At 44.3% G+C, this 27,875-nt stretch overlaps 1 protein-coding gene across 1 annotated transcript in view; it reads left to right on the forward strand.

Annotated features, from left to right (window-relative positions):
* Positions 1-27,554, forward strand: part of PRKCH (protein kinase C, eta) — a 370,394-nt gene extending 342,840 nt beyond the window's left edge. Inside the window, exons 12-15 of the mRNA XM_011961950.1 lie at positions 6,423-6,561; positions 7,240-7,428; positions 24,322-24,465; positions 26,262-27,554. Of these exons, the coding sequence (XP_011817340.1) occupies positions 6,423-6,561; positions 7,240-7,428; positions 24,322-24,465; positions 26,262-26,408 (619 nt within the window). The 3' untranslated portion in view covers positions 26,409-27,554. The remainder of the gene's footprint in view (positions 1-6,422; positions 6,562-7,239; positions 7,429-24,321; positions 24,466-26,261) is intronic.
* Positions 27,555-27,875: the final 321 nt, after the last annotated feature.

Below are 27,875 nucleotides of genomic sequence, written 5' to 3' on the forward strand. Positions count from 1 at the left end.
ATGGTTGAGTGGGTGAAGGGATGAATATCTCATGTCAGGTGATACATGAATGGCACTACTGTCTAACTCAAGATGAAACCAAATGTTACACTTTTGCTAATTCCATGACTTTTCAAAAGTCTTTTGCCAATTTAATACAATCAGTCTTGCTTTGAAACAATTTTAAGTATAAACCGAGACACTCAAAACACAAGCCAGTCCTAAGTAGTTTTATTCTGAAATTAAGATCATAACCCACATTCACTCACTTGGCAGATGCCCCCTTTTCACACTTACCTACATGTTAGTTCCTCCTCCTCAGGGGAAGGCAGCAAATGATCTGCACATTTGACCACTTGAGAGATTTGCTGTGCACTCCCCTATTCCTGTATCCTCAAGAACTGCAAAATCCATTGAACTCTTTATTTATGCACAAGCTAAGAAACAAAACAAAAAAAGAAAAAAAGAACCTTGCTTTGCAATATTTCGAGTATGCATTTCACAGTAATATGCATAAAACATCCCTCTATCATAGTGCCATCTTAGGATATTTATTGATTCTCTCAGGTGGTTCTTGTTTCAATTAAAGTCCTTTTGGGAAACAGTCTGTCAGGAGGATTGGCCAGTGACACCACTACATGGAAGGGATTGGGCCTGGTGTAGTAAGTTACAAGCCCAGGCCTTGGAGGTGAGCAGAAGTAAATCTGAATCCTGATTTTACCCCTGTCTAGCTATATGATCTTGGAGTTGAGCCTACTTCATAGGGTTATTTTGAGGATAAAATAAGATAATATGGATAAAGCACTTAGCATTTGATGAACATTCAGTGTATATTCACCACTGAAGACACTGTTGTTGTTGTTATTCACAAAAGCTTTTTTCCAGGTTGTCTGGACAGACCCACAGACTCACCACCCCCAAATGAGCAACAGACAAATGGCAGTGTGCTGACAGTCATAAATTGACTGCGTATTTTATGATAACGGGTATCAAGGTTGTACTTAATTAAATATTATCTTTTAGATTCAGATACTAAAATGTTTATAGATGACATAGTTCATGTCTGGGATTTGTTTCAGAATAATCTGATAAAAGATGGATCAGGGAGGGAGGGAGTCGATGTAGAGAGGGAACATGTTTGGACGTGCAGTGGCAGCCGCCGAGGCTGTTTGATCGGTATGAGAGTTGTGTCATTCTCCCTACTTTTGTCTATTTTGAAATTTCCCATGATAAAAGTTGAAAAATATGTTAAAAATAGTTAATATAAATAGCATCCTAGATTCATTCTTGTTCAAGGAGCCAGCTCTCAGCTCGCTTTCCTTTATTTCTTTTGGAAGAGTAACTGATTCTAGTGATCTAAGCAGTAAGACTCATGTCAATCTGTTTTATTACTCTCGGGATAGCTTATGGTGGAAACAAAATAAATCCAATTTCTGAATCTCCTTTGTCTTCAATCACTTGGGAATTCTCTCTGAAACTACTGTGGGCATTTTAAGTAACCCTGATTACCCAGCAAGAACAATGTAGCTTTCAGACAAGCACAGAGGATAGAATAACTCTTTCTACCCTTCTGTGCTTGCATGACAAAAGCTGTAGCTATTAAATACCGGTGCTCAATGAGCTAATGAATGGCGAGCCAGTAATTGTGGTTTTGGCATTTTAGGATTTGAGCCTCTGCCCTGTATGAACTTGTAATCTTCATTGTGTAGCCTTGTTAAGTTCAGCTGCTGAGTTACATGTTGGCATAGGAAGCTGAGGCACTCCTAAGCCAAAAACTGACCTCTGCATATTTCAAACTAAAGTCAGGAGGCTTAGGGTGACTTCTTTTGCTTTAAAAAAAAATAAAGGCATGATTTCCCTTTAGAGTGGAAGCTGACCATGACTGTAAATGGCTCTGTAATCTTTGGCTTTGTTTGAGTCACCCCCTCCATGTTCTGCTCTTCCGTTTGGATGCAGGCCAGCACAAGGATAAGTGTTCTGCTTGATCCTCATTGTTTAATAATTGACCCTTCAAAATCTCTTTCTTTCTCCAGCTTCACCAAAGAGAAGAATTTAAATTTTGATTGCAGGTTTCTTCTTTTCCCTCTCAAGTCTATCTCTAAGGGGTAAAACATGTGGCTTTTTATAAGTTTAAGTACTTTGGAGCAAAGTTTATGGAGTGTCCTTTCATCCCCTAAAAATAAGATAGGCTCCGAGTTGGCCAGGGCAGTCACATTGGGGTCCATCTGAAATGCTTCTATGTATCCCTTTGGTCAGCAGCTCCTGCCAGGACCATGCTGGGGCTGCTAAGAAGGAAGACAGGTGCACAGACAGAGCCTTCTGGAATACAGTGCAGGGTGTGCTATCATAGAAGTATAAACTGGGCACCCTAGGAGCAGAGTTGATATTACTATGACTCTCTGGGGACATCAGGACAGACTTCATAGAGCAGGTATGAGATACTTTTGCTGAAGGCAGAACTGGTAACCTGGAATTACATTATGCTCTTAATTGAACCCTCTTGGGATCCCAGTTTGAGTGATCTGTCTTACTAGATAGCACCTGGTGTGAGAACAGCCATGGTGTTTCCTGTACGGCTCATACAGTTCTGAGAATGCCTAAAATTAGATTGAAATCAGGATTAAGGTGTCTAACCTGCCTTTGTGGCCTCGGGCATCCTGTGACCAGGATGAGTCACATTCTTGTCTTGCCCACTTGTGTCTTCTGAGAGCTACGTCCCAAGACTTCCCCATGCAGAGCTGATTGTAATAGTTGACAGACAAAACTGATGGCCCAGCACTTTCCCTCCCCGCGCAATTCCTGCTGCCCATGACAGCAGCTGAGTAATAAGCAGTCAGACCTCTTACCTGGGATATTAGTCACAAGCTCTTAAGCAACTGCGGGTCAACTCTTGAGACCTTTGTGGATTTCTGTTAGCACTTGTTTCTGTTGCCCAAGAAGATCCTTTCCAAGACCTCAGCAGGCATACTGGCTTCGGGAAAATTCTGAAACTCAGTGACCTTGTTTGGAAATGTGAGTGAGAGTGTTCTGGGCTTAGGTCCACACAGGCCTGGCTTGTCAGGCTAGGACACAGTGTCGATAAAGCTGGGCTCATGGGCTTTGTCCCCCCGGCTATGCTCTCTCCTGGGGCTGCAGACTAGCGTGTCCAGCCTCAGCCAGGTGCCTCTCTGCTGTGTGCCCTCAGCCCCAGAAGAGCCAGGCACCCAGGCCTTATAGTGCCTCGCAAGTCAGAAAACACTTGTGGAAGAACTGAGAGTGTTGGCCTCCTTCACTGAACAGGACCCCAATCATCCTCACCCCTGCTCCTGACCTGGGCTGCTGTGATTGCAACCTCTTGTAGGTTAAATTGGCTGTGCTCATATTGTATGCGTGTGGTGGGGCAAGGGGAGGGAGCAGCTTCCACAAATCAGCCCACTGAAAACACTTATATAGGACATGGGATTCTGCATGGAGAAGGGCTGATTTGGAGCCAGGACTGGGTTTGGGTTAGAGACACAGAAAGCTTGCTTCGCTGAAGTGGGTGCACAGGTACTCAGCATGCCTTTGCCTTATGCCCCTGACACCTGGGAAGGCTGCTGCTAGGAGCAGAGAAGTCTGTTCTGCATTCCATTGATCTGTGCCATGAAAGCTTTGCTGCTTTAACCACACTTACTGGGGATTCCTGGAATACCAGACTTGCTTTCCATTCCTGGGCATTTTCTAGTGGCCATTTTCTGTAAGACCTGCCTGGCCAGGCTGTATCAACTCACAGGACACTGTGTGGAAACCAGTCATGCCAGTTCTGTCATCACCTACCTCCTCCAAGCCAGCAACCTGATCCAGGCTGGACAGAGACCAACCTTTTGCCTTGGGCCATGCAGGCCAACAGACCTTGATTCTCACACTGAGGCAGGAAAATAGAACCTTGAGTGCCCTGACACAACCCATAGTGAATGTGACACTCCAGAAAGAGCAGTCAGCTGCAGCCACTGTGAAGATGCCACAGCGAGGGGGGCTCCAGGCAGCCAAGGCCATGGCAGCCTCCCACAATGGCAGTTAACCACAAAGCTCCAGGCCACCCTAGTGACCTGCAGCCTCCTCGTCACTGATCAGCCTATGTGGGTCGCCTCTGAGCATATTGTTCCTTTAAAAACCAAAGTGTAAATGTCTCACCCAAAAGGCCAAGCTGCCGCTCTGTCCAGTCTAGACTGTGCCTGTGAGGCTAGCAGTGCCACCTTCCCTCTGTAACAGTGCCCTGGGGTATGGTTGGCAACAGGAGAACCATGTGCCTGTGCTGGGAAGCGGGTTGTTTTAAGAGAGCACTGGCTTTTATTTATAGACAGCTTTATCAGTACACGGCCATGTTCCTGCCGACCTTGAGGACTCTTTACTAAACAATCCTGCTGCTGAATATTCACTTCCTTCCACGTGAATTTGCTCTTAGGGATTAGAGGAGGGGTGGAAAATGCCTTGAACCAGAGTCTCCATAATCTATTAGGCTTCTTGTGCACCTAGGGTACCCACAAACAAACCCTTTTCTCACTCTGGTTTTCCTTTTCCTGGTTAACATCCCCACAAACCTACTGGATTTAAGACAGAAACCCAGGAGTCATTTCTGCTGCTTCTCTCTGCCTATCTCTAAGTGATTATCAAGCCTTATTACTGATTTTGCTTTCACCAAAGCCCTGCTTCCTTTCTCCTGACTGACTCCTTATTTTTCATTCCATTCATCACTGTTCTGGTTCAGGTCTTAACATCTCTTCTCTGGACGGTTTCAGCCTCCCCTAAATGATGTTTTCTTGTCCAGCCAGGAATCAGTTACTCCCTTAATTAGGGAGCATCAGGAAGTTCCTTTTGCCTAATATCTGAAAATCAAAATTCCTTAGTGTGACATTCAGGACCCTTCATGGTTTGAAGGACTTAACTTTCCTTGTAGCCCTGAGATTTTTCATGGCCCCAGCACTCCTGTGTCCTGTGCTGCCCGCCCCTCAGCCTCCTTTACCATACCCAGGGTTCTCTGAGTCTACCTGCACAGCCACACCACTGGGCTTGCTGCCATGTCCCCGCCCCATCCGCCTCTCCATGGCAGCCTTCTCACTCCCCCTTCTCTGCCTGGGAGACTCTGACTCATGCTTTCAGACCCAGCTCAATTTCTACTTCTGCTGTGAGGCTGTTTCTCTCTCCTCCCACTGGAAGGAATTGTTCTCTCTTACGTTTATCTCGTAGCACTTGGTTCATACCTTCATCATGCCACTAGGATGATACAGCAATTGGTGTGTTCTCCCTCCTCTGCCCCTCCCCTGTCTATCCTGTCCATATGTGTGTGTCTGTATATAAGATATGTATCTATTTGTTTTACACACACACACACACACACACACACACACACAAGTATTTCTTTCTTTTTCTCTCTTTTCATTTTGGAGACAGGGTCTCACCCTGTCACCCAGGCTGGAGTGCAGTGGTGCACTCTCAGCTCACTCCTGGGCTCAAGTGATCCTCCCACCTCAGCCTCCCAAGTAGGTGGGACTACAGGTGCATGCCACCATGCCCAACTATTTTTTGTATTTTTTGGTTTTACACACACACACACACACACACACACACACACAAGTATTTCTTTCTTTTTCTCTCTTTTCATTTTGGAGACAGGGTCTCACCCTGTCACCCAGGCTGGAGTGCAGTGGTGCACTCTCAGCTCACTCCTGGGCTCAAGTGATCCTCCCACCTCAGCCTCCCAAGTAGGTGGGACTACAGGTGCATGCCACCATGCCCAACTATTTTTTGTATTTTTTGTAGAGATGGGATTTCACCATGTTCCCCAGGCTCATCTCAAACTCCTGAACTCAAGCAATCTGCCTGCCTCAGCCTCCCAAAGTGTTGGGATTACAGGCACCCAGCTGACAAGTATTTCTTAAGTACATTATGCCAGGCATAGTGGCGAACCACATAAACACAATCCCGGCCATCATGGAGCTTCTAGCCTAGGAAATATTTGTCTCCCATTACACTGTGAGTTCCTTGCAGATGAAGATCAGCTGTGCTCCTAGTGCCTGTCACCACCCCTGGCACACAGTGGCCACCTCCCCTATGAGTGTTCACTCTGACTCTGATGGGTAGAGATGGGTGCTAGAGTGGAGGATGGGGGATAGGCTGAGTACAAGGTAAGTGGAAAGCCTAGAAAAGCCACATTCTGCCCTCCGTTTTTAAAGGACAGCCCACATTTTCCTGTGGTTAGCCCCTTCTTAATGGGCCCATCATCTTGGAGCCATGAGGCAAGTTCTGAGACTTGATCTAAATTTGTCATCCAGATAGCACAGAGAAGCTCACACGGCCGCATGTGGCCGCACTTGTTGTGTGTGTGTGTGTGTGTGTGTGTGTGTGTGTGTGTGTGTGCCCATTCTGAGAGGTGGATGGTTTGGGGTCTGGCTGCCCTATCTCATGCTGCTCTTTGTATCTTTCAGAGATCTGAAACTGGACAACGTCCTGTTGGACCACGAGGGTCACTGTAAACTGGCAGACTTTGGAATGTGCAAGGAGGGGATTTGCAATGGCGTCACCACGGCCACATTCTGTGGCACGCCAGACTATATCGCTCCAGAGGTGAGTGCAGCTGCTTGATGCAGCTCTGAAATCTGAGCTCTCCAGTAACTCTGACCAGAAATGCCACTGGCTGCTTTTATGTGCTGCAGCGTTGGGGGCAGTGTTGAAAGCCAACACCTCTAGACTCGTTTATGGCTCATTGGGTGAATGATGGCTGAAAATGACCTGAGTCACTCTAATAAGAATTTGAGTTAAAAAAAAAAAATTTGTAGATTTTGCAGTTGCTTTGGGCTTTAGCACTAAATAAAGACAAAGTGAACGCCACTCATGGCTATTTATTTTCCTCTTCGTCTCTACTTAGTGATTTAATTTCAGCATCATTTAGCAGAACTAAAGAAAGGCTCTTGAATCCTTCCCATATGAGTGAGTGAACCTAGTCTCCTTTTTTTCCCTCACGGATATATTTCCAGAACCCTTTCTGTTCGGAATCTGCACGAGCCCGTCACTGTGGCCCAATCATAAATATTTCCTCACCATACCGGAGAAGGCATCTCTGAGTTGACCACAGGGAAAACAGACCACTCTGTAGAAATGGAAAGAAATATGCATGGTAGCACAGGAGACTTTTTTTAAAAAAAAACTTTGATATTTCCTAGTGCATCAATTTCCCTAGTTATGAAGAACACATTTGTTAATCTTATGTATGAACCACCTTCTCCCGCTGCCCCCTTTGCACAGATCCTCCAGGAAATGCTGTACGGGCCTGCAGTAGACTGGTGGGCAATGGGCGTGTTGCTCTATGAGATGCTCTGCGGTCACGCACCTTTTGAGGCAGAGAACGAAGATGACCTCTTTGAGGCCATACTGAATGACGAGGTGGTCTACCCTACCTGGCTCCATGAAGATGCCACAGGGATCCTCAAATCTGTAAGTCTGGCTTACCCAGCTAGCTTCTGATCTATTGCAGACCAGCTTGTTTTATGTGCTTCTGGTGTCTTTTCAGTGCCTCCCACCAGTAAACTACTAGCTCTAACTAAAATTTGTGTTCTAATCTAAAGAAGCGAAGAACCAGAGTTCTCTCAGGCTGTTACCCTCTCTTATGCAATACACCCTCTCTTATGCAATAGTTATTTTGGGGCCAATTTTGATAGTCCTTGATAACTTTGTTTGCCAAATAGCAAGTATTTCTAGCACTTCAAACTTTAGTTGAGGGGAGGTGATGTTTCCCCTTCATACAGTCAGGCCACGCCAGAGTTTTGGGTCAAGTGAATGCCATTCCCAGCCTGTTATTATATCAGTTGTGTTTCTGTTGGCATCTTCAAGGAGCAGGATGAAGGGCCTTTCTTTTAGGGCTGGGAGAGGAGAAGGAAGGTTTTCCCAACCTCTGCAGATCTCTTTTGCCTCCAAGTTATTCTTATGCAAGCCAGGTGCCACGCCCAGGCTGCAGGTGCAGTGTTGTAATGGATCATGTTGAGAAAGTCTTTTCTGTGTGTGCATTTAAGGCACTGTGCTGGACGCCTTTGAATTGAGGAAAAACATGTATTGGACGCCTTTATGTTGAAAATAAAGTACATGCAATTTGGGTCAATTCTGTAACCACATTAGTTGAGTTCTAAAATCATGTTTTTTCACCTACTATATGCAGAGGGGATATAAAGGCAAATAAAAGATCAGTTGTTCGAGAAGGGATAAATCAGAACAATCTATATTCTGTTGGATAGTATCTATGGCATAAGAATTACTATCCTTAAGTTATATCCCTTCAGTAATTTGAGGCAAAAGCGAAATGTGAGAAATATTTGCTATCTTGTTGAAAGACTTGTTTCTCTTTAGAAACTTCTAGCCCTATAATCAGTGCCATTTCAAGGACATTTGTTATGTAGGTCACTGTGTACTGGGGCTGAAGGCTTGATTGTCCCTGAGAATTCTCTACATCACTAAAAGAGAAATAATCACAGAAATCCTTCTGAGGCAAATATTACCAAAGTGAATCATAACACATGGCTCGATTCTCAAGCTGAGGTGCCAGTACCCTCCTGAAATTGAGAAAGCACTAATCCCACAGAAATAAAAATCTCACAGTACTTTGGGATTCTACCAAATGTCTCCTATCTAACATGTTTTTGTAAGAACAGTTCATTTTTATATTAGTGGAAATTTTAGAGGAAACCATAAACATGGCTTTTATAATTTTATGAAAAAAAAAAAAGTCATAGAGAAAGACTTGTCTTTGTGGATTTGTGCCATGAAGTTTCTTAACTTCCTGAAGGGAAATGTACTCACCTAGGTTGGCCGCAGCCAATTTTGATAACATAAACCACTATAACACAGCCTCATCATGCTGCAGAGGGAGGCGGACTTTGCATGATCATTTTCCTACTTCCATGGCCCAGAACCTGGCTTTTTGCAAAAAAAACGTGCCAGCCTTCTGTGGCCGGCAACAGCCACCTTCATCATACTAATGGTTTTCCATACCCCACATATTTAGTCCAATTACTGTAGCTGATTTAGTAGTTTTTAATATTTAGACAAAGGATCCCAGAGTTCATAATTCACATGAAAATACTGGTTCAAGCCATAAAGTAATGCCTGTTGTCAGCATTGGTCACTAGGCTTGGTACCATGAAGGGTAGGAAATAAAAGTCAGTCCATGCCTCAAGAAATTTTTGTATTCTCTAATATAAACACTGGATTAGCAATCCAGATCAGTGTTTCTTTGATAGATACCATATGCGTTTTGAATCTAGGTCTAGTAGAAATCTTAAGAGGCCACATCACCATTTGGGTTGGACATTCCTCATTTTTTGTCTTTACGTTTTCAGAAGTCCTCAACCTTATTCTCGTGTTTCAGAGTCCTCTTGAGAGAGTTCTTTCCAACTAAATCTGAAATTAGGTATCATCCCCTTAGCCTAGAACCTAGGACAAGTACTAAGCAAGGTCAAGATTCATATGGAATTTCTAAGACTGTTTCTTTTTTAACCAGGTGAGCTCAGTTACTTCAAGCTATATCTTTTATGTAAATATGGATATTTTTGGTAACGAGCAAATATATTATCCAGTAATAGCCTCATGGTCTTTCCTCCAAGAGGAAACAGCCTCTGGTGCCTAAGAAGAATCGCATACAGTGGAGACTGAGTTGTTCTCTCTCCTTGCAGGTTCACTTTTGGGAAGCTACAAGTCCCTTCACTTCTCTTTATTTCAGCTCCTTTCTCACGCCAGCTGCTCCAGTGATGGAGGCAGCAGCTGCGACTGTTACATATCATGTGTCTAGCACTCATTTTCCTAAGTGACACTTGACACTCTCTCTGGGCATCTTCCACATCGGAAGGAGCAGGGGCTCTGGGCCCACAGCGCAAGGCCTGCCTCCCAGTCCTGTTACCTTCCGACTGAGTGACCTTGGCGAGCCTCTGTGCCGCTCTGAATCTCAGTGTCCTTGCTTGTAAAATAGAAGTAATAAAATCCATATCAAAGGGTGATTGTCTGGATTATATGAAATAATATAGGTAAACTTCCCGGGCACACAATAAGCATTCCGTGTTTTCCTCCTTCAAGGCATGTACCTTCAATGTAATTTTCTTAAAAACACTTAAATGTTGTCAGATAAAATTACTAAAAAAAAAAGAAAAAAAAATCACTAAGAGGATTTCTGGGATTTTTTTTTCTTTTCTTTTCTTTTCTTTTCTTTTTTTTTTTTTGGGACATTTTACTCTCCATGCCTAAAAACAAGAAGCTTAAATGGTATAGATGAGAACATTCAGCTAGTCTTTGCAGGGGACTGAGACATTTAAATAGAAATGTGATCAGAGAAGAAAGAAATATTCAGAGCACTCAAGACTAGACTTGAGGAGACACACTGAGGAGGGAAAGGCATCAGAATTGGGTTGGTTAAGAACCTGCCTCCAGAGCAGAACTGCCTAGGGGCAGATCTTGGCTCTTTGACTAATAGGCTGTGTGACATTGGGCAAATGGCATAAGTCTTGCATGCCTTAGTTTCCTCTCCATTTCCTTGGGCAAATGGCATAATTCTTCCATGCCTCAGCAGGTGGGGTATCCAACCCACAGGGCTACTGCGTGGTTGGCATGAGATAACATGTGTGGGTGCCTGAAGCAGTGCTTGGCACAGGGTACCTACCAGGAAGTGTCCTGCACTGTTACCACTGAGAGCTGCATGCATGAAATGAGTTTTTTACACTCTGTCCTTATCTCTGCAAAAGTATTTGTCATATTAGGAGGAGGGTTTGAGATAGCAAGGCATGCTATGCCAACCACTCAGGCTGCTTTCTGGCTCTAATTGCAACTTGATTTAATTAGGCCAATATAGTTATTTTACTACCAGAAGAAAACTTAGAGATTGTCCATTCCCACCCCCTCGTTTTATAGAGGAGGAAACCATGAAGCACTGAGAAATTGTGACTCATCAAAGGCCATTTAACACATTACTTAAATCAGTTGGGGCCTTTGTGCACTGCTGATGAGGATGTAAACTGGCGTGGATAATGGTATGGTGGGAGGTTCTTCAGAAAATTAAACAGAATTACCATATGATCTAGCACTTCTACTTCTGGATATTTGCCCAAAAGAATTGAAAGTGGGAATTCTAATAGGTATTTGTACACCCATGTTCATAGCAGCATTACGTACAATAGCCCAAAGGTAGAAGCAACCCAAGTGTCCATCAACAGATGAATAGATAATAAGATGTGGTACGTGCACTCTGAACAAGCATTCATTTGGTTGCACAGGGCCAGATCAAGGTATACTGTGTTCTTTACCACTATTGACTTGATGCCTTTTTCCAGAATTTTGTGTCCACCTAAGATCAGACATTCTGGGAGCCTGGTGACTTCAAGAGTTCCTGATGTGAATAGTTGAATCCATTGGATGATGTTTCGCATAGTTCTAAAAACAGTAGGGAAATCATGAGTGCTAAGTTGTGAACTGTAATTATTTGTCTTTGCCCTTAATTTTATAGTTTTGTGTGATCGTTAGAAGCATAAACACAGAATTGTAGAGCTAGAAATAGTTTAAAAATATTTTGTCCACATTTCCTCATCTGTGGATTAGGAAACTGAGGCCCAGAGAGATGAAAAGACTTTATATATTAGAACAGAAAGAACACACCCTAGACCTCATTTGACTTCTGCCACTGGTTTTCAGTCTGTAAAGGTGTGATAATAACACCTACAGTGCGCGCTTCAAATAACGCAGTATACATGAAAGCGTTTTCCAAGTGGAATGCACAATACAAGAGTAAGTGATTAGTATTGCTAACTTGTGAGTAGTAATTTCACAACACACTTAGAGGTGTTATTATCCTCATCTTCTCCTTCAACAATTCAGCAACATCATCAAGGTTATTGCATGCTTAATTTTACACAAGGCTGTGGTAGGCTTTTATTCCTAAGGAAATTGTATTTTTGTTTTTCCAGGAGCTTTTAAATCTTGACCAAAGATGCATAGGTGGGGTGTAAATAGCCAAATAGATATTGATCTGTTTGTTTATATAATAGGCTTATATCAACGTACACGTGCATAGCAGGCATGGGTTCTGCAATACTCAGGTTCTGTGCAAGGTGCTAGAAATCCAGTGATGAGCAAGGCAAATATGATCCTGCTCTTGTGGAATTTACAGTCCAGTTGGGGTGGGGAGGGAGAAAGAAATTTTAAAGAGCAATTATACCTTAACTGTATACTTACAACTGAATGAGAAAAAAATTAAAATCCAAAGTTCTTTGAAAGCATTTATTTAACAGGCAGATCTAACATGACCTGGGCCACCAAAGGAGGCCATCTGGAGGATATGACATTTAATAAAGACTGAAGAGAAATTAGGCTTGAAAGTGTGCAGAGGTCTTGAGAAAGGAGCAGTCCATTTGAGCAGCTCAGTGGCAGGCTGGTTAGAGTGTGATGAGCAAAGGAGTGGGGCAGCGAGAGCTTCAGGGGAGGAGGCTGAGGGAACAGTGAGAGCCCAAAGGACATCCTAGGCCACACGAAGGAGACTGGACTTTATCTGAAGTGCCAACATAAGTCTTTGAAGAATTCCAAGCAAGCATGAATGATGCAATCACTACTTCATGTGCAAAAGATCACCCTGGCTATTGTATAAAGAGTGGACCAACAGACTGAAGTATTTACTGATTAAGTGACTTCCAGGATTTCTTTCAAAATAATTCAGGAGTTGTGGGGAGGAACAGATGAAACAAGACTGGGCATGTGTCAGTAACCATCAAGACTGAGTGATGAGTATACATGAGGTTCTATGTTACTGTTGTCTAAAATTTCCACAATGGAAAAGTTTTTAAAACCACCACATAAATGAATATCTTACACAAACAAGCTCAGCATGTGTGTGTGAAGAAACATTTGTAGCCTGTATAGAAAAAGTGATCTCTATCTTCACAAATGAAGGGAAATGGTTTACAATACAAATATACAGAAAGAGCAGATGATATGAGCCACATACAAGCTGCCCTGTGGATCCTGGCCACATCTCTTAAATCCAAGTAAGAGTCTCGGCTTCCTGGCCTGGGAGTCTGTGTCACCCTGATGATTTTTTGCCACAGACAAACTTACCCAGTGGTTTTAGCATGACTAATTTCTTCAGCGTCCCTTAAGAAACTCTATGTCTTCTCAAGAAGTGTCCTTCAACCCCCAGGGTAGTAACAAAGCGTACCCCAAAGAAGCATTTTTAACAGAAAAGAGACCAGAGAAGGAGAGAATCCTCATTGTTGGACTTTGCCCCATGCTGCCTCCTTGGGGCCCTGGGAGATCTTTTCCCGGCTGGATCTGCCCTTTCCCACTGGGAGGCAGGAAGAGCTGAGATCTCCAAGCCAGCCCTTCACAGTGCCTCTCTCTGCCATCTTAGTGTGGGAGAGGCATCTTTCCATGGCTTCCTGAGATGGAGATTTATTTAAGAAGGAAAGCTTGTTGAACTCCCTCTTACCTTTTTAAATGAAAGGTATTATTATTATTCTGTATCTGGGGAAACTGTTCAGACACCTGTTTATGTTACGTACCATAGAGTTACAGATGTTGAAGACCTCAGGGCTTCATCCGGTGTGATGTCAGCGAGTGCCTACATTCAGGATTGGGGAGAGTGTGTACTGTCCAGCCTTCCTCTAAAAGTGTGTGATTGGCAAGGCAGGCTCCAGCATCTTCTTCACCCCTAATCTAATCTTACTGTCCCAACCGGCCCTCCCTGTCATCACCTTTACCACTGGCCTCTCCACCCACAATACCCCCAAGGTTGTGGACTTGTGAGTTCTTTGTGTGTAGCTGTTCAAACATTTCCCATAGACGTGGGTAGTGGACAAAGGACTTGCTTGTGAGAACTTTTCCCATGGAGTGCAGAATCAGTGGGCGCGGGGGTAGTTAGAGCACACACAGTTTTTAGCCCAGGATTTCTACTGGAAAAGAATTCCCTAAATCATTAACCAGTAATCGCACATCTAAAAGTAACTTTATATGCACCCAAATAAGCACACTGGAAAGAGTATTTTTCTTGCTTCCACTTCTGTTTTTCTCATCTTCGTTTCAAATGTTTCTGTTGAATACTTAACATGTGCGTGCCTCAAAAGCAGCCTCACCTGCGACTCGCAGAGAACGAAGTATTCACACTGGCAGGATCCTCAGAAGTTAACAGAAAAAAGGTGTATGACGACACATACGTTTGTGTAAAGAAAAAATAAAAGGCATTCCAGCTGTTATTTCTGTTTTTTTTTTTTTTTTTAACTTGGTTTGGGAATATATACTACCTGTTTTCTGGTGTCACCATGCCATCAGGTTTCTTAGGCTGGCAGTAAATTATCCCAAAATGCTGATAATGATAAGGCAAAAGAAAGTCTGTCATTTGCTTAGGGCTTCTGAGGTTCCGCTGAATTTTGCCCTTGTCTAGGTCCGGAAAGGTTTAGGGAAGTCCCAGGCGAGTCAGCAGAGCTCAGGAAGCTGAGGCCTTGTCTCAGAGGTTAGTACTCCTTTGCTGAATCATCGCCAGGAAGAAATCACGTGGCTCAGGCTCTACTCAGGTGAAATCGGCACCTTTGTCTTTGAGCTCACACAGGTGCCTGGGCTAAATAAGTGCTGAAAGGAGCTGGGTGCATTCTCCTGAGTCACCTTTGTCGACTCTAGAAGCACTGTAAACTTGGCATCAGAAGGAGATTATAAAGTGCTTTTGTTCCTAAGCTTTATAGAAATTAAAGTGTGTATGTATGCACGTGGATTTCTCTGTCATCCAGCCTCTCAGATTTCATCATCGGAGACATTGTCTGCAGGAATCCTGCTTGCCTCTATGCACAAAGGAGGGGGAACCACAGTTAATTCAGGGATCCTCTTTTAGCCCTGAGTGTGTCCCACATCTGTCGCCAGGCAGTGAATTCCAGGAGCATTGACTGTCTTCCTCTCCATTTCCCTACTCCCCTCCTGGGAGAGGCTGGAATGCTCAAGGAAGCCAACAAAGGTGGTCAGCCAGGAGAAGGCTGGGGAAGAGGAAGGAAAAATGGGACCTGAATAATGCAGAAGATCTAGTCCCAGATCATTAGGGCTGGTTTTTCAAACACTGTTAGGGGAAATCCAAAAGAAAGTTATCGAAAGATCCTTGAGTAAGAGGAGTGGTTAACATGCAACCTGGCAGTCAGGACTGGAATGCCTGTCTGAGGAAAGGAAGCTGCCCCACAGGCCTCTTACCGAAACCCCTAGTGAGGTTAACACCCTTCAGAAAAGGAACCATTTGCTCACAGATCAAGGCCAGTGTCTGCAGAAAACAGAAAAACACTGCTCTTCCCAGAGATTTTGTATTTGGGTCTTTATAAGTCATATAATTTTGCTGAAGTTCTTGTTCTCTACTTCTTTTTCCTTCATTAGATTGTAAGTTTCCTAAGGTGGGAGGTCCTTCCATTTTGATAGCTGTGTGAAGGATTTTTTTTCTCTGTTTTAAATAGAGTACTCATGCTGCATGTCTCATTTATCTCCATCTCTGCCAGGAAGATACAGATGTCAAAGCTTTTGTAAAATGACCCTGGAAACTTTTCCTGTGTGGAGATTTGCTAACCAGTGTCTGTGGGTCAGAAAAGCTTTTTGTTTCAAGTTAGAAAAACTCTTGCAAACAGAAGTATTTGACTTTGTTGTTTTTTGCTTGTTTGTCCTTGCCAACTATCAAAGGTCAATAATTTTGGGCAGTTGATCATTAGATTTGGTTTGGATGCCAAAGATAATGTACATCCAGGATAAAGAAGGGTACTGGCCTCGATTTCATGAGAGAAGAATAAAGGACATTGTATAGTCCCCACTAGGGAATCTTTGTTTAGCACTCACTTCTCTTCAGTAGCTACATTTGGGGAATCATACCTGGAAAAAAGTACTTTGTATAGCTTGGGCATGTAGGGTAGCAGCAGCTTTTTCTTAACACTTGGAAGTCATTGGAGAGCAGTGAAATCTGCCCCATCAGTCAGAGCTGCCTGAGACTGGTTTGTCAGGAATAAAAGCATGTTGTCTAACTGCGGGCATTGGCACAACCGCATGACCTTGGGTTTCCATCTCCGAGACTCTCCTCTAACCTTTACCTACGGTTAATCAACATTGTCCCATGACAGGAATGAAGATACAGGGAAGCAATAATGATTTTAAAACACAGAAGAGGTGCGGGGTGTTGGGAACCTTGGAAAGGAATTGAGTATGTGCTCATGAAGGGCTGCTGGATTCCAGTCGCAGATAGCATGGAAAACATAGCCAGCAAGCCCGCCACAGATTTGAGCACTGCTCCTGCCCCGCTGCAGGAACGGTATAGGGCATTTACCGTACTGAGTTTCATCAAGAGAAAATAAAGTACACTGTGTAGTGTGTCTCTGGAGATATCGCACAGAATATTCTGATGCCGGTCAGTTACAACCTGCCAGGTAAGGCACTGACCCGCCAGCATTCTCAAATACACCCGCATGCCCACTTCCTCCTTCACTGGCTCAGGGAGATCAGCTTGAGCAAGTTTATTTCACTTTATTTTTTATAAAGAAAAGCCCATTTCAAACTCAAGGAAAACAAAGCATCTGTAGCCGAGGGAAGGACAGTCTTCAAAATGCCAGCTTTTTTTCTCCTCCCAGAGTTTTTAGTGATAAATGCAAAAAGAGAAGAAAGAAAAGAGTCCCTTGATATGGGCACAGACTGTGGAGGCCACTGGTGTGGCCACCGATCTGACACCGGACAGGCCAGTCCGGCTCTGCTTCCGATGTTTTCAATGACACAATCCTGTTCCTGCCAGGAAGCCCTCTCATCACTTAATGGTATTGAGTATTACAACCACATTATGTGTTTTAATTTTTCTTATGCTTAGATATGCTTCCTTTAACTTCCACTCCCTGAACTTATTTCTCCCTGAAATTACTTCTTATGTAACCCCTCTTCTGGTCAACAGCTCTTTGAGTATTGAAAATTTTAAGTGTCCTTCTATCTTTTCCAGCATAAAGACCCTCAGTAGTTTGAAATAAAACCAAGTGTTCAGGCGGAAGGATGCCTGGGATTTTTTCCAGCCCTGTTACTTTTCTCTTCCTTCACTTAGCACCTGCACTGTATGTACTTCTCAGCCCTTCTCCTTCCATGGAATCAGAGGAAAAAGAATGTCACATGAGCCGGCAAAGAAGTACAACATAAGGAAACACACAGAGTGCTGTGAATTCTCATCTGGCGAAGTCCTGAGTGTCATTTATTAGGAGAAAATAAAGATAACTGTGTAGTGATTCTCCTCACCTGTCGGTCCAAGTGTCTTAACCCAGAATCCAAATAAGAAAATTGGTAGCCTCGAGAGGAAGTCTAGCACAGGGACTGAGAGCAAAGGTCTGAGTTTGAATCCTGACTGTAGCACTTCCAAACTATGTGACAGGTTACAGATGGGTCCGTTTCTCAGTTTCCTAATCTTTAAAATGGGAATAATAACCACAGTTGCTATAAGGATTATATCCAACGAATTTGGAACACTTAATGCCTAGTGCAACAAAAGAGTATGCAGCATACATATGTAGTGGTAATGGCTACCACTTCTTAAGCGGTAACTTGTATCAAACTGTATCATTCTCTACTCTCTCCACTCCTGTAGCTTCCCCTTTCTCAAACTAGTCTGGATACCTGGCAGGGTGGGCCATTGCCATGAGTGTGCAGGTTACTAGTTCCGGCCCTCCCCAGCAAATTCCATCCAGATCCAATCTGAGCATGCTAGAGCACTTCTCCTTCTCTTGGCTCATCCAGTATTCCATAGCAGCACCATTCTGTATAAGAACCTGAACTTAGGAAGATCACAGTTTCCCCAGAGTGATTCCAGAAGTCTGTTGTCTGTCCTTTCCATCCTACCAAGCCCCATCCCACCCCCCAGTGGACTGTCATCAGCCCCATCTTACATTTAAATGTCTGTCACTGCCTTCTCCTATGGAAAAGTGACTTATCAATGCCAGGTCCAAGCCTGGTGTCTTTCTTATACTGTGCAGCCACATTCCTGAGTGACCACTGCCCTGAACTGGAGGGTGCTGCTAGCACAGGGTGTCTTCAGATCTCCCCAACAGCCGGCAGGATGGGTATGAAAGGAGAAGGTTGGTCTTCATAACTGGGTCAGACTCTGTGTGTGCCAGCAGCATCCTTCAGACGGACACGTGCCTGCAACACGCATGCGTGATGTGCTTCTCGCCAGCCCAAGGTGGCCATTAGGGTCTATGGCCATGGTGAGGTTGGGCATCATGGCTGTGAACCATACTCTATTCTGTGTCCTGTGCTCTTTCTCTGCCCTTTCTCCCCAGGACCCTCTTTAGAGCCATAAAATGCCTTTTCCGCATTTAGGATCATCGCTCTGGAATATTGGCAGGAAGGTTCTGTGGCATGGTTTCCTTCCCTTCTAACTTGCCAGCATTAGCTGCTAACTCTCTCTCTCTGCCCTTTGTTTAAGGTCTGAAATTGAATGAATGGAGAAGGTCATTTTGTTTGCCCAACAGCCAAATCCAGCCATTGGGTAGAAAATACAGTGTTCTCTGGCTCCTGGAAGAAAATCTTATTAGACTAATTGCTTTATTTATATAACTTGTCCTCTTCCTATGAAATCAGACAGATTTTGAAAGAGGAAAAAAATACTTTTAGCCATTACTTATATTTTAGTGAGTTTCAAAGTACATTTGGGCCCGGTTATTTCAAGACTCATAATGACACAGCATTAGTTTAAACTCTATAATCTGGAACATCCAACAACTCAAAACTGAAGCTGCCTCATGTGTAGTACAGCCCACAAGATGTGATAAGCACCATACCTGACACCAGATTTTTAAAGAAGCTGCTCCATTGCACCCATCTTGCTGCATTTAGTATCTCTGTTCTGTTGTTAATACAGATACAGTTGCACATTAAAACCTATTGTTTGTAGGCCGGGTTTGGTGGCTCACACCTGTAATCCCAGCACTTTGGGAGGCCGAGGCAGGCGTATCACTTGAGATCAGGAGTTCGAAATCAAGCTGGCCAACATGGTGAAACCCTGTCTCTACTAAAAATACAAAAATTAGCTGGGCATGGTGATGCGCACCTATTATCCCAGCTACTCAGGAGGTTGAGGCAGGAGAATCACTTGAGCTTAAGAGTTTGAGACCAGCCTGAACAGGGAAGATCCTATTTCAGAAATTTTTTTTAAAAGCAAGAAAAAGAAACATTGTTTTCCGAAGACCATTCCTCCCACTGCACTACTGGAGCCTAGGACAGTGAAGGCAGAAAGAGATCTTGTTCTCTCTTTCCTGGCTGTAGACGAACAGGGAGAGCCAGTTGAGCCTCAGGGTCAAGGCTGACCTCAGAGTGTAGTCTCTCGGCAGCTTTCTATCTGTGCCCCTGCCTTTAAGTAGAACAGGATGGACTTACAAGTTTGGCATTTGGGTCCCATTAGGAACATAAGCAAATCACGGAAGTTTTCTGCAAAAGAATTATGCTGCCACTGTTCACAGCAGTGGGAACAGAGTGTTTAGGGACAGTGTATTCGAGCATAGGACAGCAACAAGATAGTCACAATACTAGCATTTCTTGAGGGCTTTCTTTGTGCCAGGCGCTTTATGTTAATTCTCTTATGGACTCATCATAACATTTTGAAATATAGGAAAATCTTCATCTTAGAATTGAGAAATCTAAGGCCCAGAGAAGCTAAGAAATTTGTCTAAGGTCACATAGTAACTCAGTGGTGAAAGAATTACACAAACACAGGCAGTGATGCTGCAGATCCTGACCAACCCTCCATGTCAGAGATGCTGTTAGATCTTTCAGCCTTCCCTGGCTTGCAGAAGGCCTCCCAGGACATTCTTATACAAACCTGGCCCAAATCCCCTACGTGTCCTGTTAGAGCTAGCCTCAGGAGGGAGCATGTCTGCTTGCTTTCCCCTGCAGCCACACCTACTCTGTAGTCTGGGAAAAAAACTGTTAAGTGTCTCATTCTCAGGGCCAGGTGTGCCTCTGAGTCCTTGAGTATCCTCTAGTTCAGTTCCACTGTAATGAGGGCCACAGCAGGAAGGGGAGCACAAAATGACTCCCCGAGTTCTTGACCCTTCTCTTTCTGCTGCTCTCCGGTGAGTCTGAGACTTACATTTGGGGGAGAATCCAGATTTTCCACCCTGGTCCCCTCACTCTCTGCAGCTTGTAAAGTGCTTTTCTTGGCCCTAGAAAACATTCTGCTTCCTTCAGTAAACGTGTGCAGAATATTTCATGAAGTCACATTATTTTCCTCTTTGGCCGACTTTCCTCTTGGATCACAGTCAGGGAGAAGGTCAGCTGAGGTGAGGCAACTTTTCAGTGTGACCTTAGATGTGGATGAAAGTGATGGCCCTGAGCAGCACAGTTGTTAACTTACTGGCCTTTGGGTCCCATTAGGGACATAAGCAAATAATGAAAGTTTTCTGCAAAAGGATTATGCTGTCACCATCCACAGCAGTAGAAACAGAGTGTTTAGGGAAAGGCCCGTGCCCAGCCTAGGATGGAAAGCTATCCACCCCAACTCCACACATCTGCACCAACGTGAACTGTGAAAGATTTCAGCCCTGGGACTAATGTTGAGTGTTCCCTTACTTCCTCATCTTCACATCATTGGAGAGGGGTAGTGGTAGAAGGGCCACCCCACCACCACCATGACACACAAAGCTTCCACCCCCTTAGCATCACCCTGGACTCTTCTCTTCCCGGTCCTGGTTTCTGTTTCATGGTATTCATCCTCCTCTGGCCTCTTCATGAGCTCCTCCAGCTGCCACCCTGGCTGCTTCCCACTCTATGCCAGGGGTCAGGAGCCATGAAAGTCCATGAGTGACACCAGCCAGATGGGAGGCGATAGAGAGTGGTGGGGCATGTGGCTGACTGGGCCTCTGATGCCCCATGAGAAGCAGCAGCCCCTGCTCCACTCCAGGCCGTTTCTATGGAAAAGGAGCGCAGGCACCGTGTTCCTGAGCATCTCATTTTCCATGAGAAGTGGAAAACCTGACTTTTCATGTGATATGACATTTCCTAGTGTTTAAATGTTTGAGAAGTAATTAAAATTATTTCAAAACGCATTATGTAGACCGAATAAAATGTGTCTGAGACCTAGGGCTGGTCTCAGTTCTGGTCTGTCTCTGTCCCTTTCCACAATCTAACCTATCCTCCCAGCTTTAGTGGTTACACAAATTTCAATGTCTCTGAGCGTTAGATGGCCAGCCCTGGCCTGCACCCCAGATTTATCCTAGAATTCATTTGCACATGGGTGCCCATATACCTCCAATGCAAAGCTGAGCCCATCAACCTCCCAGATTTGGCAGACTATAGGATCTCATTAAGTGTGAGCTGTTTTTGTCTTTGTTCCACTAACAAAACTACTACTACTACTAACACTGCTACTGATACTCATGCTACAAAGAATAATCTCTTGTTCCTCTTTTGTTCCCTGTTTCTGTTACTCAACACCACTGCCCCATCAGGCAGCCAGGGAGAACCTGTGATCTTGGACTCTTCACTCCCCTTCCAGGCAGTTGGTGGATTGTGTTCATTCTTCCACAGCCTTCCAGAATGTGCTTCCAACTCTTCCTTCCGATTAACTAGAAACTCTCCTAGTTGCTGAACTTCTCGTGCGTTCTCAGCTATTGTCTCAGCCTCGAACTGCTAGCACCAGGCGCTGCCTCTCCATTTAAGATTTATTCATCACACTGTGGCTAGAGTCATCCCCTAAATTGCTATGCAGCTCTCATCACTCACCTCTGATGGATCCCACTGGCTGCCCCCGCGGTTCCTCAGCCATCCCTGCATGCCAGCTGTACCAGGCACTTGTATGCCTCTGCATTTGTGCTGGCTGTGTCCTCAGGCACATTTTCTTCCTTCATGCCTACTATGTTAATTCTGTTCATCCTCATCTCTGGTCAAATGCCACCTCTTCCATGAGGCTGTCACTTGCCTTCCCACCACCAACCCCAATGTTATTTGCCCCGTCCCTCCTCCGAACTCTCACAGCACTTGATCTAAGTCTCTTTTCATTTCATCCAGCTGTGTATTATGAAGTTTGCTTGACTCTTCCCCCTTCTCTCCATTAGCTCCTGGGTGGAGAGACACTGTCTTTGTCATCTGCATGTCTCCGAGAAACCCCTAGTGTGCTGCCTTACATATAGTAGACTCCCTAAAAACCTTTGTCAGTTGAATCAAAGTGTGTGTGTGTATAAGTTGAGAATGGCTGCATCTAAAGGGCTCAGGCCAAGGTATTAAAAATAAAAACAAAACTGCTTGGTTATTCAAAAGGATTTATCAGAAGCCCAAGAGGCTAAGTATCAAGCTAGTGAAAGGGTTTTTCTGCCTTTCCCCAGTTCCAAGGGTGCAGTTTTTAGAGGGTGGACGGTCGTGTTTGGTCTACTTGTCATCAGGCAAGGCCTCTTCCACAGTGCCCCATGGAAGCTTGGGTTCAGTGCCAGGGGCAGGGAGGAATGGGCAAGCCTCTTGGACACTGGGGCTTCAGCCACCCTGGCATATAGAGTCCCGCACTGTTTGTCTTGCCCAGAAGAACAAGCTGTACCCACCCATTCACAAGATGTCCTCTCTCACATCATTGGCAGGCCTGGGAATTTCCCACAGGCCATCTGGGTGTGTTCTGCCGTCCTGTCTCCCGAGTTTTTTGCAGCATTATTTTTTGTTAACCAGCTCTTAGAATAGCAACTGCTCTTCCATCAGGAATTGTATCCCGTTGACTTTCCTAATGCAAGAATCTACTCATTTCTTTTTTGTAAGTATTTTCCCCCTTCCTGCCTGCGTTGCACAGGCTTACTCAGTGAGAGCCCAAGTAGTATGAACTAACTCCTAGCTCTTACAGAACTGAGTTACTTATAAGATATGCATCTCCTGAATCCCCGGTGACCACTGTAAGTGCCTCGAATGGCAGCTGCTTTGATTGGACCTGTGCCGCTCTGAATGCTGCTTTTACTTTTGGGTCCTGCCTCCAACCCAGAACCACCTGTGGCCTTTAATCCCTGTTACTAGGAGAGAGGAGAAGCAATTAAACCCTGTCAATATATTCATTTATTAGCTGCCCTTTGAAGCTTTTTTGAAAGCATCTTACAAGCTATATCCCATCAGGTTGCTTAGGAACTTTTGCAGCCTCCTTCAACATTATCATTTTCATTTGAATCAACATTGGCAGCTTGACACCTCTGGACACCTGGCATGGCAGGGGGGACCACCTCCAAATACTGTCTTTCCGTGTCTGCACCTTCAACAAGATTTTCTCTGTAAATGCTGCTCCAAAACAATTTCTATAAACACAGCATTACTTTTGTCTTGTTCACAAATCAGATTTGGAAAGAAGTGCTTGGGGACTGTCATAAGTCTATTTAAAGATAGCTTGATTTAAATCAAAACAAAAACAAAACTTTTTATCCAAGACAATTTTCTTTCAATATGGGGAATTAGTTTCAATGTCTTTGAAATTGAGAACCACACGCCGGCCATGAAAAGTGAATTATCCTGTACTAGTCCTTGCTCAGGAAGTGATCAGAACATCTTTCCTGGCTATTTTGGGAAAGCAGATTTAGCCCAGCATATTTTGATAGGGACCCAGCAGTAAGGAAGTTTCCCAACTGATGGAAAGACGGAGAAGCTCTATGCACACATTGCTTAGCTGTGTGGCAGTGCTCATTTTAGTTTTTGGTCTATGGAGCAATGGAATCTCAGTCATTGAACCTACTTCAAAACAGTGGCGGTGGGGGGAACATCTTGAAGAAAAGCCTTTCATCTAGGGCTATGATATCTTCACTGCATAAAGAAAATTGGCCAACTTGGTTTTTTCTAGAGCCAGGACACAGACCTTTTCAGTATGTCACCTTTGCTGCTTCTTCACACAGATCTTCAAAAATAACGACTCTCTCTCCTCTCTGTGGTCTCGTCAGAGAGCGGGAATCCTGGCCAGCTGGTCAGGTCACTCAGAAAAATGGCACAGCTGTTTCTGAAAGTAGCCCCATTCAGAAGATGTCTGCTGCCCACAACTGCAGTGCTGGGGAAAGGCACACTGTTATAAAGAGCTTCTTTTCTTTAAAGAGGAAAGAAAAATACATGGTGTTTACAGAAGAGAAAACTGGACCCTCCTGCTTTCTTTTAGTGGCCATGTCTGAAATGGAAGTGGTAAAAGCCATAAATCCACACAGGCAATCGCACCTTTAAGGCATGATTCATACTGACTGTGCTGCCTGTGATGGAAAACCCAGCTAGTTAAGCAAGACCTGCCAGAAAGTCTTGCACAGCTCCTCTGCCATGGCTGATGCCTGCTGTCTTGTGACATGCTGGTTGTATGTGAATGAATGATTGACACTTTCTGTCTCTCTCACTCAGTTCATGACCAAGAACCCCACCATGCGCTTGGGCAGCCTGACTCAGGGAGGTGAGCACGCCATCTTGAGACATCCTTTTTTTAAGGAAATCGACTGGGCCCAGCTGAACCATCGCCAACTGGAACCACCTTTCAGACCCAGAATCGTAAGTGTCCCAGGCTGTCACAGAGATTTTCCTTTCTTCAGATGTCACAGCATTCCACCAAAGTCCATAGAACAGCTAGATAACCCCTGTGGGTGACAGACGAGAAATTCAGCTGGTCACTGCACAGGGCAGCCTCCCTTGGGGGGAACCTGGGCTCCTTGTCCATGGGACAACATGTCTTCATGTGCCCAGGTTAATTCTTATGAAGTTTCACCTCTCGTTTACCCAATCTCCAACTTCCCTTAACCTAAATTAAAATCTTGTAGGGTATAAGAGGCCTGAAACTTTGCAGGTTTCCCCAAAAGAGTTTGGCTAATTGAGAAAGTCATTGTTCTAGCCAATTTCCTCATGCTCCTTGGGGCACTTTTTATGCCTTTTCTAAGCCCCTGAGAAAGCAGAGAGGGTGTGAGATGTTGCTTACTTCACTGAGCCTGGCCTCTTGGCTTGGAGAGCCTGGGTCTGTAATAGCTGCTGCAGCGCAGAGCCCAGGCCAGGCTCCCTTTGACCAAAGAAATACTGGGAGCTCCAGGGGCTCCTCTCCAAGCTCCGCAGCTGAGGGGGTGGGCTTCCTGAGGGTGGTCCTGCTTGTGGTCTGAGAGCTGAGCTCATGCTCATCTGTGGGTCAAGAGCTCCACAGTGGGAAGGTAGAGAAGCCAGGCTAGCGATAGATCAAGAGTGATCAGGAGGCCTGGCATGGTGGCTCACGCCTATAATCCCAGCACTTTGGGAGACCGAGGCAGGCGGATCACTTGAGGTCAGGAGTTTGAGACTAGCCTGGCCAACATGGCAAAACCCCGTCTCTACTAAAAATACAAAAAAAAAAAAAGAAAGAAAAATGCCTGGTGTGGTGATGCATGCCTCTAATCGCGGCTACTCAGGAAACTGAGGTAGAAGGATTGCTTGAACCTAGGAGGTGGAGATTGCAGTGAGCTGAGATTGCGTCATGCACTCCAGCCTGGGTAACTGAGTGAGACTTTGTCTCAAAAAAAAAAGAGTGATAAAGAAATATCATTGATCCAAGTAAGAGCAGTGAAATGTGTAATACTCACTTAGAAATGATCTTTGCAGCATTTGTTTATACAAATATAAAATACTCAACTTTTAAAAACATAAAGTGCACTTAATCACTAACAGCCTACTAGGCTGTTGGATGCCAGGCACCCAGAGGTAAAGCCGTTCCTTCAATGGTCAGCCCCCTGCCAGCTCCCCTGGGATTAGGGAGAGCATGGCCTTCAGAGACTGGAGCCTGTAGTCCTGACTGCACAGCTGGTCCAGCAGGGCGTAATGCATCTACCTAAAGAGTAAAATGACCGACAGTTATTCCCTAAGCTCAGCACTTCCAAGAAGCCTTTTGGGAAGATCTCTTCAAATGTATAGAACTCTGTGCAAACAATAGGTAGGACAAATGTGAACCTACCAACCTCTGTTGACAAATACAGCTGCACACCCCTCAGCGAGGCCTGCTGGGAAATGCCACCTTGGTGAAATGAGAATAAAGGGTGAGTGAGCCAGCTGCTTTTGGATGACCAAATTAATCTTTAGCCTCCTATTAAGACAGGCCTGCTCAGCAAGATTTTCATGGAATTAGTGAATTGGTGGTTGCCAAATGCCATAATAATGCACCATGCAGTAGACTTGCTGTAAAGCATGGTTTAATCATAACAATAAGTGTAAATAATGCTACTGAACAAGCTACAGAGCACTCCTCTGAACTCACTGGAATGGGCTATGTCCCATGCAAGATGAGTAAGCCTCAAGCGCATAAAATCTGACCCTTGTTTCCCTTTTTTTGGCAGAAATCCCGAGAAGATGTCAGTAATTTTGACCCTGACTTCATAAAGGAAGAGCCAGTTTTAACTCCAATTGATGAGGGACATCTTCCAATGATTAACCAGGATGAGTTTAGAAACTTTTCCTACGTGTCTTCAGAATTGCAACCGTAGCCTTATGGGGAGTGAGAGAGAGGGCACAAGAACCCGAAGGGTATAGAGATTTTCCAGGAATTTCCTCTATGGAACCTTCCCAGCATCAGCCTTAGAACAAGAACCTTACCTTCAAGGAGCAAGTGGAGAACTCTGTGAAGGATGGAACTTCAAGATATCAACTATTTCGAGTCCAGAGGGAGCCATGGCAGTAGAAATCGTTGATACTGAAATGAGATTTTATGAAGTATACTGCTCCACCTATGAGCGTCTGTGGCTATGGGCTTGGGATGTTAACAGGAGCCAAAAGGAGGGAAAGTGTGAAGAATAAAGTAGATCTGAGAAATTCTGAGCCAATCAGGCTTCTTAATTCAAGACACAAACCAAGACTTTCTGTCAACTGTGCTGTGCTCTTCTTTAAGCCAATGAACCCCAATTCCTGGCAGTCTACAAGAAGTCTCTTAATGCTAATGAAGAATTTAAAGGTCTTTTTAAGGAAATGAAGGGCTTTCCAAATAGAATGATTTACTCTGAAGAAAGAAAAAATGGTATCTCTGAAACTCACAACCTAAAGCCCAATCTTGAAAATATGTTGTGCACCAAGACAACTGCTTCGGCTTCTTCTCTTATCCTTACTTTCTTTAATAGATATTTATTAAAGTGTCCAGTGAAAAGGTGCCACAATACCCAGTATTGTAAACAACAGGTTTGCATTCATTAAGCTTTCGTTCATTCTGGAGTCTACTAATTTACCTGAATGGTGTTTGCATTCTGTGAAATGCCTCTCCACATTGCATATGTCACACTTTGGTCTGCACATAACTCTGTTTTCACAAGAAGGGTCACTGCCACAGCAGCACAGTCAGCGGCGAATTACAGGTGCCTGCTGCCTGCCTACCTGGGGAATCTGATCATGTTTGTATCACTGTGTGCTCATCACTGAAGAATTGCAGGCCACTCATGTCAGTGACCAGACTTATGGCTTATAAACATTAGCAGTTTATTTATGTTTTAAGATGCAAAGATGTGTGTTTGATATTCACTTTAATAATTAGAAATGGATCTTGTAAACAGGGCATATATCAAAGATGACCTTATAATATGTACCCGAATATACAGTTCAAGAATTTTGTCTGACTGGAAATAAATGCATTTTGTAGCAAAAGGCAGTTTTTTTACTAGAATGATTTGTCTCCTTCCCACTAAGACAGTAGACTTCCAATCAAAATAAAACCTCGAGCAGAATGGGTAGAACTCAACTCACAGAAAATTCCTGAGCGGAGAGATTGATGTAAGCTTCTGTGATTCTCTGAAGTAGATGTGGCCTGTCTCTTACCAAAACTTCTGTCCTGAATGAGGGTGATGACTGCTAGACATAGCTGTAACAGACCAACCTTCAAGATCTCAGGGGCTAGACATCATAAATGTTTATTTCTCATTCACATAAAGTAGCATGTAAGTTCAGCAATCCTCCTCCATCTTGTAACT

Source organism: Colobus angolensis, unplaced genomic scaffold (assembly GCF_000951035.1).
Source record: "Colobus angolensis palliatus isolate OR3802 unplaced genomic scaffold, Cang.pa_1.0 Scaffold57, whole genome shotgun sequence".
In the NCBI taxonomy this organism is placed as follows: Eukaryota; Metazoa; Chordata; class Mammalia; order Primates; family Cercopithecidae; genus Colobus; species Colobus angolensis.